This window comes from Hippoglossus hippoglossus, chromosome 1 (assembly GCF_009819705.1).
Source record: "Hippoglossus hippoglossus isolate fHipHip1 chromosome 1, fHipHip1.pri, whole genome shotgun sequence".
Classification (NCBI taxonomy): Eukaryota; Metazoa; Chordata; class Actinopteri; order Pleuronectiformes; family Pleuronectidae; genus Hippoglossus; species Hippoglossus hippoglossus.
In genome coordinates, this window is record NC_047151.1 from 29,546,209 (window position 1) to 29,564,650 (window position 18,442).

The window sequence follows — 18,442 nt, forward strand, 5'->3', positions numbered from 1 at the left end:
TCTTTCTGCATCACTTTACAGGTGGTGATCTGAAAATGAATGAATGGTTCATTTATATTTTTACTTTCTTTCTCAAACTGACTTCGGGTGAATCAGAAGTCCGAGTGTAAAATAGAGTGAAACATGAATGTAGACGTACAGTACCTGTCGCAGTGAGAAGAAGGACAACAAATCCACTGGCTGCTGCAGTTACACTCATAGTAGCTGCTGCTCTCGTCTGTGACTTCAAACAATAAAAACGTCCACAGGTAAATAATGTGCACAAGATGAAACTCAGTCACATCACAGACACGTCTACCTCCAACACAGAAGAGTCTGAGAATAAAGACAGATTCTGTAAGAGAAAGATCAATTTAAACTGATAAACACCCCCCCCCCCCCCCCCCTTCCTTCCTCTTTACACTTACATGCTTGCTGAGCCCGATGGTGTTAGATTAAACCTCAAACAAAGAAGTAACTTGTGGTTTGTACAAACTGTGAATTGCTTCATTTAACAGAGCGTGACAAACGACTTTAGTGGCTGTTCCCACCAAACCTGAATCATCCTCAACTGAAGCTGTAAGCAGCGTTGAACAGGCCTGCCCCCCCCCCCCCCTCGATCAGCCAGTGGACGCAGCGGTTTACTTTTCTCAACCGTCCGACACTGCACGATTGAGAAAGATGCTAATTCCGGCGTGGAGTGTGCAGCTGTGTACATGCTTCCTGTGTCCGAAGGGTAATTAACACAAGGGTTACTTCCAGTGACCAGTAGGTGGCACAATGACTGTGACTGAATATGAATGATTTAAAAAAATGAACACTTGACGATGCACCAAGAGTGACAGGCACCATCTTTGAGACAAAGGTATTTGATTTGTATACAGACATTTCTTTGTTTGGTTAATGTCCCATCCACTGACATGGAGGAGGCCGGGTATATGACAAATACTGCAGCCAGCCACCAGGGGGTGAGAGATATCATTTGGCTTCACTTTGGGGGTCGCTGTCATGTTGTCCATCTTTATATTCAGTATCAAACGTGAAGTTTAGGGAAGATTAGACGTTGTAAATTTCAGTTAAAACAATTTCCTGTTTCATGGTGAAATATCAAAGTTCGACATGTCACCATGGAAACGTGAATATATAACATGAAGCTTTTTTGTGTTCCTGGATGAGCGGGTGTCACTTCTGCAACAATCTCCTGTTAAATCTTCAAAATGTACTGATGTACTTTAATCGTCCAGAAACATTATTAGCAATAAACTTGTTGACCTAGTTTTTATGTCAAGTGCTTCATGATTCTCAGCTGACGACCTCAATAGTCCTTTAAAATCTTTTAGCTGTTCTAATATTAGTTACAACTAATTACAATTTGTAATATTTAGAAGTTAATCTTATTGTTATTTGTAACATTTTGACAGTAACACACATTACGGTTAGCGTTAGCCTAACCTGAGGCTAACTCTACACCTGGTTGAGTCTGGGAAATATTTTCAATTGTGGGAGAAGAAGAACAACTTTCTTACCTTTACCTTTCGTGACTTCCAAAGTGAGAAGTGAGAGAATTTGTAATCTGGGTTAACCAACCCATCAAGAAAGAAAACAAACCTTTACAAACACTGCACATGTCTATATGTTTTATTTCTTCTGGCTCCGTGAGGCTGTAAAATCCATAAACAACAGATTCATGTTGTGTTTCTTCAGTGTTTGGTGACTGTGCTGTACACTGCAGATGAATCGTCCCCCTCTTCTTCACGTCTTGTTCTGTGAAGGGCAGAATAAACCACTCACACCCACAGTTTTTAACCTCAATAAGTGTAGTGATGAAAATGTTCAAGTGTGGAGCTGCTCACCCTGTTGCACTGTCAAAACGAACAGCGCTGTATTCAGCCTCCTCCTCGTCTTCCTCAGTATTTCTCTGGGGTTGAACTCGAGCTATGTTGGAGTAGATGGCATCTGCCCGGTTCTGGGTGAAGCAGACGCTGGCGTAGTGGACGTCATGGAGAGAGAGAGAGAGAGACAACCCCTAACCCTAACCCTATCATGATCGAGAGGCCAAAAACATGTTTTGTGAGGCCACTGTGACCTTGACCTTCAACCACCAAAAGCTCATCAGTTCATCTTTGAGTCCAAGTGATGAACATTTGTACCAAATTTGAAGAAACTCCCTCAAAGGGATCTTGAGATATTGCGTTCACAAGAATCAGACAACGAGACGACCTGAAAACAAGATGCCTGAGGTCACTGGGTGTCACCGGCACTGAGGCATAAAAATATCTAGAAACTCAGAATAACATCACCTCTACGCAGAGCAGAGACTAAAGTGACACCTTCACAATAACTGTTTTGTCCAATCAATGATCCAAACTTCACAATTACTCAAAGTAATTTAAGAGAAATGCAGGAAAACCCCAAACATTAAGAAGCTGGAACCACGAGAAAGACTGGAACAATTATTCAAACACTTTTCATCCAAACACGATATAACACAAAGTGCTTTCCTGTAAATGTAGATGTACCTGACACAGAAAGAAGGAAGATGACAAAGCAACTCGCTGCTTCTCTCAAACCCATCGTTGCTTCACACGTCTCTGTGGTGCAGCCACATCAGCAGCTAGATTCCACCCTTGAGAAACGATGTTTGTCAGCCAGTCACGATGACAGATAGAAATCATAGATCAGTTAAGACCTTGGCTTCCTTCCTCTTTACATCATTAACATGCACGAACGGACAAACACCAGTAAATCCCCTCGTTAAAATGAAGAAATGTTCTTTTGTTTTGGAAATGATGCGTGAACTTATTAAAATATATTTCATGCAAATAACAGTGAGAGTAGTTTTGCAGCCTGACAGTGAATCTTACACTTTCTTTACTTTCTTGAGACTGGACTTAAAAAACATGTTGAATTATTCTTTCTTTTCACCTCATGTTAGAAGTCAGTTCCTGTTTATTTACAGCTCCAGTCCATATGAAGACTGGGTCATAACAATACATTGTAAAAGGTCATAATTATGTAAACTTACATTACTTTAGTGTTCTTTACTCATTTCTCACGAGGATTCAACTCATGTGAGTCAAACTTGTTTTGTCTGATACACGTGTAAAACTGTTCACTTGTGTAGACTGGACTTCATGAGCTCATGCACAGGTGCACGTGAGCAGTAGAGCGACACAGGAACCATCGACTGTTGGGTTAGATGGGCGGAGCCTCCCACTGTGCTCTGGTTGTGCGTTAACGTGGAGTCGGAATAATTAGAAGAATTAGTTCCCGACTGGGAAATTCACATGAACTCCACCTCAACTCTGGAGCTGTTAGGACCAGGTCTTCCACCTCCTTTTTGTGCTCTGTGTCCCCCCCCTGTTTCTCCTTTCCTGTTTGGCTCTACCTGGAGCTGGGAGGGGCCTCCTGTTGAATACCTGCGCAGCTGACACTCTTCTCCTCATCAACTCCACCTCTCAGTATATAAGACCTCAGCTCATCTCCCCAGTCGTCGCCAGATCGTCCGTTCACCAGTTTGGTAACTTATCTGGGCTTTGTGATTTCACCTGTCTTGTTTTTTGATGCTTACTTTACCCCGTGCTCCCTTTTGCCACAGAACCAGCTGCGCACCATTCGTTTGTTCAACTTAATCTGCTCCGGCCTCACCCTGCCAGGTCTTTTGGATCCCCACTGCCTGCCTCCACCACCCCCGCTCCAGCTATTGAACAATAAACCTTTTTTACTACCATCTTCCTGCTGTGTTTGTGTTCTGCACTTTGGGTCTGCAAGAAACAGATCATAACAGAACGATCTGGGCAACATGGACCCAGCAGACACAACACCTGACTCCTGCCAGCTACACCACGCTTTAACCAGTCAAGGAGTTCTTCTCGGACAGCATGAATGTTTCCTGCTCCAGTGTGGTATGCTTTTTGAACAACGTCCTTCATTGTTTCCAGCTGACTGATCTAAAGTACATTACGTTTTGGGATTGTTGAGAGGGAGACCTTTGGCGTGGTCAGAATCAGTGTATACACCTTTGTCTCTTGCTACAGTGAGTTATGATGAATTTGTTTCTAATTTAAGAAAAGGTTTTGATCATCCTGATTGCCATGGCTCTGCATCAAAACGTTTGTTGAGTCTCCGTCAGGGGTTGAGGAGCGCAGCAGACTACGCTGTGGAGTTTTGGACCTTGGCAGCTGATGCTCAATGGGATGAGCGTGCACTAAGAGGGGTAATTTGGAAAGGGTTAAATGAACAGCTTAAAGATGAACTTGCCTCCAGGGATGAACCTGAAAGTCTCAACTCCCTCATCTCTCTAACTATCAGGTTGGACAATCGCCTACGTGAACGCCGCCTGGAGAAATCTTCTCGTTCGCAGCCAGTCACCAGCATTCACATCATGCCCACAACTCGCACCACAGTTGGTCCACAACAAACCTCCACTATTCAGCCCAGCTTGGCCACTGCTTCTCCAGAGGACGAACCCATGCAACTTGGCAGGGCCCGACTAACTCGTGCAGAGCGTCTATGTTGCATCCGGGCCGGTGAGTGCATATATTGTGGTCAAGTGGGTCATTTCCTTGCGACTTGCCCAATTCTGCCAAAAGACCAGGCTCGTCCGTAAATGTGGGGGTACTGATGAGCCAAGCCAACCACTCCCCCCCCACCTAAATCCCAGTTACAAGTTTCAGCTACTATTTTCTCCAATCAGTTGTCTCTGCCCCTCCTAGCTCTTTTTGACTCAGGGTGCCGGGGATAATTTCCTTGACTACGATGTAGCCATACAGTCAGCTTTAGTCCTCGAGCCCTCAAAGGCAGCCTTGAATGCTAATGCTCTGGATCGTAGGTTTTTAGCTAAGATAACCCACCAAACTACTCCCCTCCCCCTCGTCCTCTCTGGTAACCACCGTGAAACCATTTGCCTCAAGATAATTTCAGCTCCAAATTCACCCCTAGTTCTTGTCTCCCATGGTTGAGGAAACACAACCCCCACATAGATTGGTCAGCGGGGAGAATCGTAGGTTGGAGCAGTTTTTGTCACTCTACGTGCCTGCAGTCAGCTTTGTCCCCAGCAGAGGGAGCCGACGCATCAGGTTGCCCTCAGCCTAAGCCCCCAGACTTGTCAGCCATTCCTAAGGAGTACCAAGATTTAGGTGAGGTATTTAGCAAAGACCAAGCACTTTCTCTACCCCCCATAGACCTTATGATTGTGCTATTGACCTGCTCCTTGGTTCCACTCTGCCTGCTAGCCGTTTATATAATCTCTAGCGCCCTGAATGAGAGGCCATGGAAAATTATATTAAAGAGTCCTTAGCTGCTGGAATAATCCGCCAAACCTCTTCCCCTCTTGGTGCTGTTTTTTTGTTAGTCGAGAAGAAGGATAAGACTCTCCGCCCTTGCATTGACTTCCGTGGCCTGAATAACATCACTATCAAGTACAAATCCCCCCTTCCACTAATCAGCTCTGCTTTTGAACCTCTTCAGGGAGCTTCTGTCTTCTCCAAACTGGACCTCCGCAATGCCTGCCATCTTGTGCAGATTCGGGATGGGGATGAATGGAAGACGGCTTTTAACACACCCCTTGGGCATTTTGAATATCTAGTTATGCCTTTTGGGTTGACCAATGCTCCAGCTGTTTTTCAGGGACTGGTGAATGATGTCCTTAGTGACTTCCTGAACCGTTTTGTTTTTGTTTATTTAGATGACATCCTCATTTTCTCCAAAGACCTCAGTGAGCATGTGTCCCATGTCCGGCTAGTTCTCCAGAGACTACTAGAAATCAAGCTTTTTGTCAAAGCAGAGAAGTGCGAGTTTCACACCAGCTCTGTGAGTTCACTGGGGTACATCATCGAGGCTGGGCAGGTGAAGACGGACCCAGAAAAGATCAAAGCGGTATCTGAGTGGCCCACACCCACTACTCGCAAGAAATTGCAGAGTTTTCTTGGTTTTGCAAACTTCCATCGCAGATTCATCGAGGGTTTCAGTCAAGTGGCAGCTCCCCTCAGTAAACTAACTTCTTCCTCTGTGTAACCATTCAACCTGGAGTTCTCATCTGACCTGGATTGAATATGCCCATAATTCCTCAACCAACGCAGCCACAGGCATGTCCCCTTTTGAGGCTTCTCTGGGTTATCAACCACCTCTGGTTCCCTCCCAGGAGAGCGATTTGGCTGTACCCTCTGTTCAGCATCACCGTCGTTGCTGTAGGAAGGTCTGGAATGACACTCAGCTCTCCTTCCCTCTGTGGAATCCAACAAACGGCTCGCTGACAGATGTCAGTCTATCTGGCTTTCCTCTAAAGACATTCCCTTGAAGTCAGTATCCAAGAAGTTAGACCCTCGTTTCTTATGACCATTTGTCATTGAAAAGGTAATCAATCCCTCTGCTGTCAGGTTGAAGCTGTCCAATATTGTCTTCCTCAGTATTTCTCTGGGGTTGAACTCGACCTATGTTGGAGTAGATGGCATCTGCCCGGTTCTGCGAGAAGCAGATGCTGGCGTAGTGGACGTCATGGTGCGGCTCTGCTGGTTGTGTGTGTGCCGCAGCTGAAATCTGGTCGTACAGTAAAATACTAGCTGGAGAGAGTCAACCCCTAACCCTAACCCTATCATGATCGAGAGGCCAAAAACATGTTTTGTGAGGCCAGTGTGACCTTGACCTTCAACCACCAAAAGCTCATCAGTTCATCTTTGAGTCCAAGTGATGAACATTTGTACCAAATTTGAAGAAACTCCCTCAAAGGGATCTTGAGATATTGCGTTCACAAGAATCAGACAACGAGACGACCTGAAAACAAGATGCCTGAGGTCACTGGGTGTCACCGGCACTGAGGCATAACAATATCTAGAAACTCAGAATAACATCACCTCTACGCAGAGCAGAGACTAAAGTGACACCTTCACAATAACTGTTTTGTCCAATCAATGATCCAAACTTCACAATTACTCAAAGTAATTTAAAAGAAATGCAGGAAAACCCCAAACATTAAGAAGCTGGAACCACGAGAAAGACTGGAACAATTATTCAAACACTTTTCATCCAAACACGATATAACACAAAGTGCTTTCCTGTAAATGTAGATGTACCTGACACAGAAAGAAGGAAGATGACAAAGCAACTCGCTGCTTCTCTCAAACCCATCGTTGCTTCACACGTCTCTGTGGTGCAGCCACATCAGCAGCTAGATTCCACCCTTGAGAAACGATGTTTGTCAGCCAGTCACGATGACAGATAGAAATCATAGATCAGTTAAGACCTTGGCTTCCTTCCTCTTTACATCATTAACATGCACGAACGGACAAACACCAGTAAATCCCCTCGTTAAAATGAAGAAATGTTCTTTTGATTTGGAAATGATGCGTGAACTTATTAAAATATATTTCATGCAAATAACAGTGAGAGTAGTTTTGCAGCCTGACAGTGAATCTAACACTTTCTTTACTTTCTTGAGACTGGACTTAAAAAACATGTTGAATTATTCTTTCTTTTCACCTCATGTTAGAAGTCAGTTCCTGTTTATTTACAGCTCCAGTCCATATGAAGACTGGGTCATAACAATACATCGTAAAAGGTCATAATTATGCAAACTTACATTACTTTAGTGTTCTTTACTCATTTCTCACGAGGATTCAACTCATGTGAGTCAAACTTGTTTTGTCTGATACACGTGTAAAACTGTTCACTTGTGTAGACTGGACTTCATGAGCTCATGCACAGGTGCACGTGAGCAGTAGAGCGACACAGGAACCATCGACTGTTGGGTTAGATGGGCGGAGCCTCCCACTGTGCTCTGGTTGTGCGTTAACGTGGAGTCGGAATAATCAGAAGAATTAGTTCTGGGATTAGTAGACTGGGAAATTCACATGAACTCCACCTCAACTCTGGACCTCCCAAGACATTCATGGTCTGACCCTTCTCATCAAATCACAATGATGCAGAACTCCACCGGTTAATGAGGCAGCCTTGAAGAGTGGAGATCAAGTGCTTTGAAATGAAACTCTTCGTTTACCTGCGCTCTGTCTTCTGGTCTCTCACCGCACTCACGTTGTTGTGTGAAGGACTTGTTTCTTCTAGATGGGAGGAAAGAAATAAACAGTTGGATGAACTAGAAAACTCCTCCAGAGAAAGAACGGAGAGAGAGAGAGAGAGAGAGAGAGAGAGAGAGAGAAAATTAGAATTTTGAAAACTTTTTGTGTATTTACGTCATGTGTTCATGTGTTCAACCCGGTCAAAAGCCTTTTCCTGGTCTATGGAAATAAGACCAGTCTCTATTGCCAATGAACTGGAGAGGTCCAAAACATCTGGAATCAAAGTGACATTGTCACTTATGAGCCTGCCGGGCACACAGTAAGTCTGGTCAGGGTGGATGACGGACGCCATTACCTCCCTCAGTCTGAGGGCCAGAGCTTTGGACAGGATTTTGTAATCTGTGCACAACAGAGAGACCGGCCTCCAGTTCTTCAACTCTTGTAGGTCTCCCTTCTTCGGCAGCAGGGTGATGACGGCCCCTCCTGCAGCTCAGAGGTAGCCTTCCATTCTGCAGACTGTCAATTGACTACCTCGAGCAGATCCTGTCCTAAGATGTTCCAGAAGGACTTAAAGAAATCAGCATGGAAGGCCGTCTATCCCTGGAGCTTTTGCCGCTCTGCAGGCTCATGGTGGCTCTGTGCAGCTCTTCCTTTGTAATGTCTGCAGCTAGCTCCGTGTTGTTGCTCCTGCTTACCTGAGGGAGACCATCCAGAAAGCTGCTGTGCACATCTAGATTACTTGACCACTCACTCTTAAAGAGGTCTCTATAGAAACCGGGAGCACACTTCCTGATCTCAGACGAGTCTTGAGACTTCAGAGCCGCTACCCGTTCGTAAACAGTGAATGGTCTTTCTTGTCCATTTTTCTGCTCCAACCCAAGAAGAACTGGGAGGGGCATCCATCTGTGAGATGTCATAAACCGGGACCTGACCAGAGCTCCCTGTGCTGAGACGCCCAGCAGGTTGGCTATAGCTATAGCCGACTGCCTCTGGCCTTTAGTGGTTTCTGAGAAGGTTTTTTATGTCGGAGTGGGGCGTCTTCCTGAGAGGAGAGAGCGCTCCCCTGGATGGGCTTCGCCCCGCGGCTTGCCTTGCAGGCTTTGGCCTCGCTGTGCCCAAACCCTGAGTTCTTCCTCTTCTGGGTCATTTTGAACAGTTCACTCATCACTCATGTCTTCGTCCAGCTCCTCACACATCATCTCAGCTTCTGCTCTTTAACTGATTCTCCTCAGTAACGTTCTTTTCGCTCACTTCATTCACGGTTAAGTCTTTTTCAATGACTCTGTTTGTCTACCTGCCTCTTCACATACATTGTTAACTGGGGATCTCCCCCCTGGACTCCCACCTCCGGGAGCAGACTCTCCGGAGCTTTGGAGGCTACCTGAACCTCCTCAGTCTCCGGAGCTTTAATTGATTAAAGTTACCTCGGGGCACCACCCTTCAAAGGAAGGGAAAAGATAGCCAATTTATTGATTAAGTCTCATAAAAGTTCTAACTACAAATTTGGAACTCTGATTAACAATTAAATTAATAACTATAACCAAAATTGCCATATAGATAGTTAGCTAAGTTGAAGGATATAGAGTTCTTGACAGTGTAGAGGTTGGCAAAATTCACTTATGCAACATTAATGAAAAAACATTTGTGAAACAAAAACATTTATTACGAATATAATAAAGTATAAAAACACAAATTACTGACGGTGTACTTACTAAATAAAGATATGTATGTGAGTATGCGTGTGTGTGTCGGTGTGAGTCAGCGTGCTTCCAAAATGGCGGTTGGCCACTCTAAAGATAACGCCCCCCCCCCCCCTTTGGAATGTTTACGACATGTGGCGGGGGTCAGAGAGATTGGTGCTGAGATATGCGTGTGTCTGTGTTGGTGCCAAATTAGAGAAAGTTACTAGAGGCATGCAAGGAAAGACTGAAGAGCATAACTAACATTAACTTTCAAATAACTTGTACCACCAATATCACAGCAACTCAAATCAACTTATAAACATCACAAGGTAATCGAATAAACAGTCTTTGTTTTAGCCTAGTATAATTATTAAGCCCAGTTGTGTTACCCGTCCATGGAAGGGGAAAAAAGGTGCTGTTGCTGTGTTGAAGTTCTGTGAAGTCGTCTTGCTGGTTTTGTGGCTCCTGCCTTTGTGGTTCTGTGTGCGGTGCAGCTCAGTTGCTGTTTGAAGTTCCTCCGGCAGGACATCGCGTCGCTGCTTGAAGGTTGGTAGAGCTTGGATTGGAGGAGGTTTCCCTCGCTCGGTGAGTGGAAAGCTGCACCTCTTGCGCAGACAGAGAGGTGGGCTCCTCTCGGAGGGTCGCACGAGTTGAGGAATCGAAGAAGAGCAGTGGACAGACTTCTCCCCTGGGAGGGATTGCATGGAAAGAGAATGAAGAGGGGGAGACCTGGCCTTATATTGGACCGGTGACCTCACAGGTCATGGGGCCCTAGAGTGACCAATAGTGGTTGACCCTTGTGTCTCCGGTCGGTTTTTCACACCTCTGTGTGACGTTGAGGCACCCTGGGAGACGGAGTTCTGGAGGGCCCTGGTTTTTCTCCAGACCAAAGGACATGCGGCTTTAGGCTTTTGACTACACATGTAGGCCGAACTGTAGTTCCCAATGTTGGGCCATGGTTCTTTGTGAAACCACTACATGTTCAGTCAAGAGCCTGAAGCCGCATGTTCCTCCAAGACACAGTCTCCCAGGGGCCATCAAAAACCAGAGCAAGGAACTCAGTCTCCCAGGGGGCATCAGAGGTGTGAAAACCCCCCCAGGGACACAGGTTTCAACTCCCATTGGTCACTCTGGACTTTTTTGCTTTTACTCGATACATTTGAACAGAAATTTCGGTACTTTCTACTTCTTATATTCTCAAAACTGGCTCGTTACTTGAGCAGCTGGAGGTTGGAGCAAGCGTGCCCCCTGCCTTGGGAGATAGACCCTAAGCGTCCGGAGGTTGGTCGGGCTGCCTTGGTCGACCGGGGTCGAGCAGGCTGTACCGGTGATGATCCCTCTGCAGGTTCACCTTCAGAAACTTTGTTACGAGTTTTACTTCCTCTAGAGAGTCCAATTTGATCGTCTTCTTGGCTGACTCTGGCAGGGCCGATCCAAGGACCCCACTAAACCATCCAATGGGGATAGTAGCGATGTGTGTACAAAGGGCAGGGACTTAATCAACAGGAGCACATTCCCCATCCATTTATTCCCTTTAGAATGATCCAGGTGCTCCTTCAGGAGCTCGGTTCAGTCAGTCTTATTATTCTGTCTGAAATTTGGCCTGTTTCTTCTCTGTACTAGCACTGTGCAGGTTGTTAACAAAAGAGGAAAACTATCCTATTTGTGTGCTTAGAACTTGTTTCCTTTTACTGAGTTATCATAAGGGGCATTGTGCGTCATTCCTGCTACTGATTAGAAAGTGAAAGGTCCATGTTTAATTCTTTAGTGGTTATTCTGTGGTCTATTAGTGTTCTGAGGCACTGGTTTATTCTGTTGTGTTGGTTCTTTGTTGTCCCAGAAGTTCAGATGCACTAGTCCATTTACTATTTGAACCTCAAGCATCTGGGTTCAAAATTGTTAAAATTATACCATTATCTTTATTCTTTTTGTTATAATTTTTCAGTCAGTTGAAAATAAAGCCTGAAGAGAACACTTTTTGTGTCTGTATAGAATATAAAAAGCACTTTGCATTATTAATTTCGGTACTTGTACTTTTGATACTTAAGTACATTTAATATGAGCGACTTTAAGACTTTGATCAAGTCATTTTCATACAGGTGACTTTAACTTTTACCGGAGTCACTTTCAGGTAAGATATCTGTACTTTTACTCAAGTATGGCTTTCAAGTACTTTATACACCACTGGTAGTATGTAGCATGTAGCATGTAGCATGTGTGTAGCAGTACCTTCAGCAGGCCTCTCATCTTGTTCGAACAGGACCCTGAACTCCTCCTCGGACAGATCTGGGAACAGTTCCCTCCAGCAGATCCTCCGTCATCTCTTCCTTTCTCATAATAAACTTTCTGAATCGATTCCGTTTCAACAAACCGCTCAGAGACCTTCGCTGCGTCCGCCATGTTTCAGCCCGGTCACATGACCAACACGGGCAAGTCACGTGCGCGAACGGCACTATGGGAGTTGTAGTTTCTCTGTATCACTGAGCTCCACTCACGAACTGTGAATGAAATGGAACAAAGGCTGACGTCACAGAGAAGAGTGTTTGTTTCTTCACATGAGACAGACGACAGGAAGTGAGTGAGTCTCAGTCATCGTTAATGTGCTGATTGGCATTGAAGACACCTTGAAATGATTTTTGTTTCTCCAAACCTTGTTATGGCACAGTTTCACGTAATGTTTAGAGGCTGTGGAAAGAAATTGAGAATGAATTACACGTCTTTAATCTGGTGAGCAGAATTATAAAACTAAGATTCAAGATCCAATACGTAATTGCCAGACAACTCAGTTGTTTGGAATTTTCTCAGTAGCTCACAACCAGAACAATCACAGCATCATCACAGACTCCATCACTGGAAGACGGCCAGACAGCGGCTCTTCTTCCTCGCAGGCTGCGGAGGCTCAACATGGATGCCAGGATTCTCTGCAATTTCTACAGGTGCACCATAGAGAGTATCTGACTGGCTGCATCACCGCCTGGTACGGCAGCTGTCACCGCCCTGAACGTATAGGCTTTACAGAGGGTGGTGAAGTCTGCCCAGCACATCACCAGGACGGAGCTACCATCCATTGGGAGTGACCTCTACACCAGCGGTGTAAGGAAGAAGGCCAACCGGATCATTAAAGACCCCTATGACCCCAGCCATAAACTGTTTTGCCTGCTGCCGTCTGGCCGACGGTACCGCAGCATCCCGGGCCCCCCCACCAGGCTCAGAGACAGTTTTCCTCCCCCAGGACATAAGGACTTTTAAACTCTTTTTAAAAACTATTGTTTTTTTTCTTTAGGTGTATATATATTTAGATATATATATTTTTTTCTATTTTTAAACTTGATATTCTATTTTATATTATTTTATTCAATATTTTTTCACTTGTAATATCGGAGCATTGCTATAAGAGAGCCTGTGACCCAAGCACAAAGAACCAAACAACAGTCAAAGATGTTTATTGTGAACTCCCCTGAAAGATACAGAGTTCTTACACACACATTTAGATATGCATCTATATTGTAGGACTGTATATGACTATTGACAGGGACATGATATTATAATTTAAAAACAGTTATATTCCATGTTCATGTGTAAACAGACAGAACGTGCACAGCTACAAGCTTTGGGCTGCAGATGTTTTCACGTGCACATCACTGCTGACCCCCGTTTCTGAGTCTGATCAGAGAGCAGAGGCCAAATTCCATATTGATCAGCGACTCTTCCCGTCAGCCTGAGCTCGATATTCAGCTGTAAATCATCCAACAAGCACACAGGTAGTTTTTAAATCAGTTGTGAGGCATATTATAGTTACTGCATTATTTCATTTAACAGAGGAAAATAAACATCAGACTCAGTATCAGCACTAAAGCAAAAAGAAACACATTATAAGACTCCTCCACACACTCGAATCTGTGGAAAGCTCTTTGAACATTAGCAACGTTTCAGTCAGAGATTCTTTGAAGATGTTTTTCTCACTGAGAGTCTGAAGCTTCATGTGTTTGTTCCATAGTTTCATCTGGTTAGTTCTGGTTTCACATTGTAATTCAGGGACTAAAGATTTCAGACACGACGACAGTTGAACCGATTTTTAATCTTATAATTGTCCGAACACTGGACGATTTGGCCAGAACGTGAAACCACAAACTTGCCGACTGTAGGAAACAATCTCACAGTGACGATTGAAATCTCACAGAAACGCACGAGATTCCTCTTCTTCCGTTGTTTTATGGCGGTGTGGAACACTCGCGTGATTGGACGAGACTTCAGAAGGAAAACAAACATGGAGGCGTGTTCTGTTTTACAGCAAAAAGCAGAAAAGAAATGAAAACCACTGATGTCGTCATGGCCTAGAAGGCTGAATTGGCTGATACAGTTTGTAGCCTGAGCTGAAGCTGAGTTTTATTGTTTAGTCGCAGCTGTAAAAGTACACAACATCCTCATTGGCTTGTGCTGTTTTCTGTCGGAGCCAATTACCGTGGATATGAAACATGTTTCATGTCAGGAATGACCCTGCGATGGTCAAAGGTGAAAACTGGGTCTGAAGTGTGTCGCAGCCTTAACGAGCAGCGATCGAAGGGGCAGAGAGAACATCACTTGTTTATCACAGGAAACACAGGAGGTTCAGGAAGTGAAGTGACCGGAAATATGACAACATGTGAGTTTCAAAATAAAACGAGGCAACATGCAGAATAAAAGGGTCGTTAAACTAAAGCGGAGATGTGACATTGATTTGTTTTGATGTAGAACACTTGTGTCAATCAGTAGAACTACACAAACCGCCGCAGTGAGCACGAGAGGTCCCGGCCCGATGAAGCCAACAGAACCACTTCATCCGCAGAAAGCACTAAGAAGACAAATAATAAAAACTCATTCTCTGGCATTGAGCGATTATTGATAAAGACTGATTGAAAACCGATTAAGACACAACGTTTGCTAACTGAGAGCTTCACTCACTCATTCTGCCTCTGACATGAGGCAGTTAACGTGTGCGCTGTCACAATCATCAGCTACACACGTTTGAGTGACCTTAATTTTTACGTCTTTTACAACACTTCTGGTTGTTGCTTGTGGAGGTGGATGCTTCATCGATGACTTCCAACACCACACTGACCTGGCGCTCTAAACTCTCCCTGAAGGCCAAACGCATGTATTCAGCTGACGTGTCAACAGGAACTATGATATGTGCCACAGTGGTGCTGCGTCCAGAAGCGCGTGGTCCGTTGATCTGGATTTGCAGGTTGTAACACCGCTGATTGTTCCTGTTGAACAGTCCCTGGTTGTCAAGGCGAAGATTGCTCGATGTAATCAACTCAGACCTGGACTGGTCAGTCAAGCCCTGGTTGTTCCATTGGTTAATTAAGTCTACGGCTTCATTGCGTAACTTTCTGTTGGTTGGAGCGATGTTACGAGAATCTCCTTCTTCTCTGAACGTGGTCACTCTCCTGTTGTTGTTGTCTTCCCTGGTACAGATCACTCTTGGATTATTGGGTTGTCGTTTGGCGCGGTACGTCTGGGAAGACACACACTCTCCAGGACCGATCACTCCACAGTAATCCCAGTCGTTGTCGAATGTTGTGTAGCACCAGGTGTAACTCTCACCATGCCTTCCACACTCGTGATTGAAGCGACAAGGCTCATTCTTGTAGGTGTGGTCTGGTAGAGGTGAGCAGTACTCCCAGCCATCTCCATCATGGCACCAGAAGTAATCCTCTGACTCATAATACTGACAGCTGTCAACACATTGTCTCTGATACCTGGTGTGATAAATCATTGCCCTCGGCTCCACCCGAGCACATTTGTCCCAGTGTCCTCCCCACAACAAACACTTGTAGAAGCTTTCTCCATATTTGCCACAGGCATTGAGACAGGGGTTGCCTTTGTAATCAATGTTCTCTCCTGGTGAGCAGTAGTCCCAGCCCTCTTGGGAATGGCACCAGTAGTAGTCAGAACCGCGCTTTTCACACCTGTCAGAACATCGCACATCGTACGTGGAGGTGAAATACTTCGCCGGACATTCGTCAATGCATTGATCCCAAAAGGTGGAGGTTTCTCCAGGCGTGAGCCACAGTGAGAAGCAGAGGATGAAAGTGAACGACAGAGTGGAACGTCTCCTCGGATCTTCCATTTCAGCTCTGTGCTGCAGAGAGGAGAGAGAGGGGGGGAGGGGGGGGAGAGAGAGAGAGAGGGGGGGGGGGGAGAGAGAAGAGGGGGGGGGAGGGAGAGAGAGAGAGAGAGAGAGAGAGAGAGAGAGAGGGGGGGGGAGAGAGAGAGAGAGAGAGAGAGAGAGACAGAGAGAGAGAGAGAGACTATAACATTGGGTGGGGGGAGAGAGAGGGAGAGAGAGGTGGGGGAGAGAGGGAGAGAGGGAGAGGGAGAGAGAGAGAGAGAGAGAGAGAGAGAGAGAGAGAGGGGGGGGGAGAGAGAGAGAGAGAGAGGAGGGGGGGGGAGAGAGAGAGAGAGAGGGAGAGGGAGAGAGAGAGTGGGGGGGAGAGAGAGAGAGGGGGGCGAGAGAGAGAGAGAGAGAGAGAGAGAGGGGGGGGGGGGGAGAGAGAAGAGGGGGGGGGGGGAGAGAGAGAGAGAGAGAGAGAGGGAGAGAGAGAGAGGTGGGGGGAGAGAGAGGGAGAGAGGGAGAGGGAGAGAGAGGGAGAGAGAGAGAGAGAGGGGGGGAGAGAGAGAGGGAGAGGGAGAGAGAGAGAGAGAGAGAGAGAGAGAGGGGGGGGGGGAGAGAGAGAGAAGAGGGGGGGGAGAGAGAGAGAGAGAGAGAGAGAGAGAGAGAGAGGGAGAGAGAGAGAGAGGGGGGGGGGAGAGAGAGAGAGAGAGGACAGAGGAAGAATATAATTAAATTGGAATATTAATCGATGAGTAAAAGATTCACCTGAACAAGGATTACAATATAATATAGTTAATCAGTACATTTTAGAATTCAGTAAATAATTATGGAATAAAAAAATGTAAATGTTGTTAAAACCTTTATAAATTACTGGATTCACAAATTACATTAAGAACACAGATTTTAATCGGATATTTAAAATGAGAATTACCTTTCTTGTTTACGTTTACATCTGAATGCTGAGATAGTGAAGATTATAATTATAATAATGACGATGTCAGAAATAAACTAACGATAAAAGAAATTTAGAAATAATATTGTCAGAAAAATACTGTAACAGTAAATGAGTGAATGAGACTCAAACAAAACAAATAAATAAAAAGGAAAAGAGTTTATGAAAACTGTATTGAAGAATCTATTTAAAGTCATGTTTATTTGTGCAGTGCTCATATAACTCTACAATAATATAGAGTTACAGACATACTGACAATACAAGTATATGAATAATAACGACAACAACGACAGTCAGAATAAAAAAGATTGAGTAATAATAGAACCAATGATTATAAAATATATCTGTTGATATTTTTATGAATTAAATCGACTGCGTCCCCTCAGACGTGGACATTTCTTTTCATGTCTAGAGATAATAGAAAAACTGTTACCGTCTGTTGCTCGTTCCGAAGTCTGTTATCTGCTTCTGGATTTCTGATATGTATACGCACGGCGTTGGACTGAAGCATTGTGGGAAACCTTGAACCTTGAACCGATCTCGTTAAACACTGTTCAATATTTCTGTTTGAGTCCAAGTGACCTTAGATCACATTCAACTTAATCTGCTTTATCGTCATCGTGGTGCACAGACGGAATATCTTCCTCCGTGTTTATTACATTGCAGAGTGCATATTATTATTATACATATGATTGTATAAAGTCATTATAAGAACTTCTTGTTGTGTTCATCTATATTTTGTAGTCGAGTGTCAACAAACACGTTCTCAGAAATGTTGTAATATCACAGACGACCGAGGGTCAGACGATTAAACAAATAAGAGACAGTTCCAGTCAGTGGAAAAAACTAAGAAGAAAACAAACCAAAACTCATGTGTTTTTATATTGGATTGGATTATATTACAATTACAGTAGTTAGTTAGTTAGTTAGTTAGTTAGTTAGGTAGGTGTGTATGTCGTCCAGTAACAAGTAATAACAGGTTGCACTGGTTGGCCAACATAATAAAAAACTTAAACAGATTATAAAGACAATATTCAACACGCACGCACGCACGTGCATATGGATTACATAAGTAGGTTGTCGTGGATTTTGGTTCATCACTGCTGACCCCGTTTCTGAGTCTGATCAGAGAGCAGAGGCCAAATTCCATATTTGATAAGCGACTCTTCCCGTCAGCCTGAGCTCGATATTCAGCTGTAAATCATCCAACAAGCACACAGGTAGTTAATTAGACGAGACTTCAGAAGGAAAACAAACATGGAGGCGTGTTCTGTTTTGCAGCAAAAAACAGAAAAGAGAGAGAGAGAGAGAGAGAGAGAGACTTTTTGACTTTTTGACTTTTAAGATAACTTTTATTTAGATCATTTCATGATCTCTCCAATAGTAGCATCAGCAAAAAAATTATAAATAACACTTCAATCAGATCATATTTTACAAAAGAAAAAAACTACATGTCACACACACACATGGAGTTTAAAAATGAAGGACCAGTGAACCGTCCTCCTCTACTGAACATAGAACCTGTCTGATCCCCCACTGAGACGTAAAAGCTTCCAGGTTACTGGTCAGGCTGTAGAAGGCGTGTTCAATTCTCAGGCGAGTTGCTACCAAACCTTCGAAGCACTTCTCCACATCTGTCCAGCCCCCACCCAACATCTGGTTCTTCCTGCTCTTCCAGTGTTGGGGATCGGGTCCAGACAAAGGAATGCTGAGGCCTACA

At 44.5% G+C, this 18,442-nt stretch overlaps 1 protein-coding gene and 1 long non-coding RNA gene across 2 annotated transcripts; both read right to left on the reverse strand.

The window, feature by feature from the left end:
* Window positions 1-183: 183 nt before the first annotated feature.
* Window positions 184-2,765, reverse strand: LOC117764842. The gene is made up of 3 exons (XR_004614461.1): window positions 2,499-2,765; window positions 408-440; window positions 184-223 (listed from the first exon to the last, which is right to left on the reverse strand). It is a non-coding gene; the product is annotated as an uncharacterized LOC117764842 (long non-coding RNA).
* An 11,239-nt stretch (window positions 2,766-14,004) lies between these two features.
* LOC117764304 lies at window positions 14,005-17,187 on the reverse strand. The gene is made up of 2 exons (XM_034589962.1): window positions 17,156-17,187; window positions 14,005-15,797 (listed from the first exon to the last, which is right to left on the reverse strand). The coding sequence occupies exon 2, from the start codon at window positions 15,783-15,785 to the stop codon at window positions 14,688-14,690; it is 1,098 nt and encodes a 365-aa protein (XP_034445853.1). The 5' UTR covers window positions 15,786-15,797; window positions 17,156-17,187; the 3' UTR covers window positions 14,005-14,687.
* Between the last annotated feature and the right edge of the window lie 1,255 nt (window positions 17,188-18,442).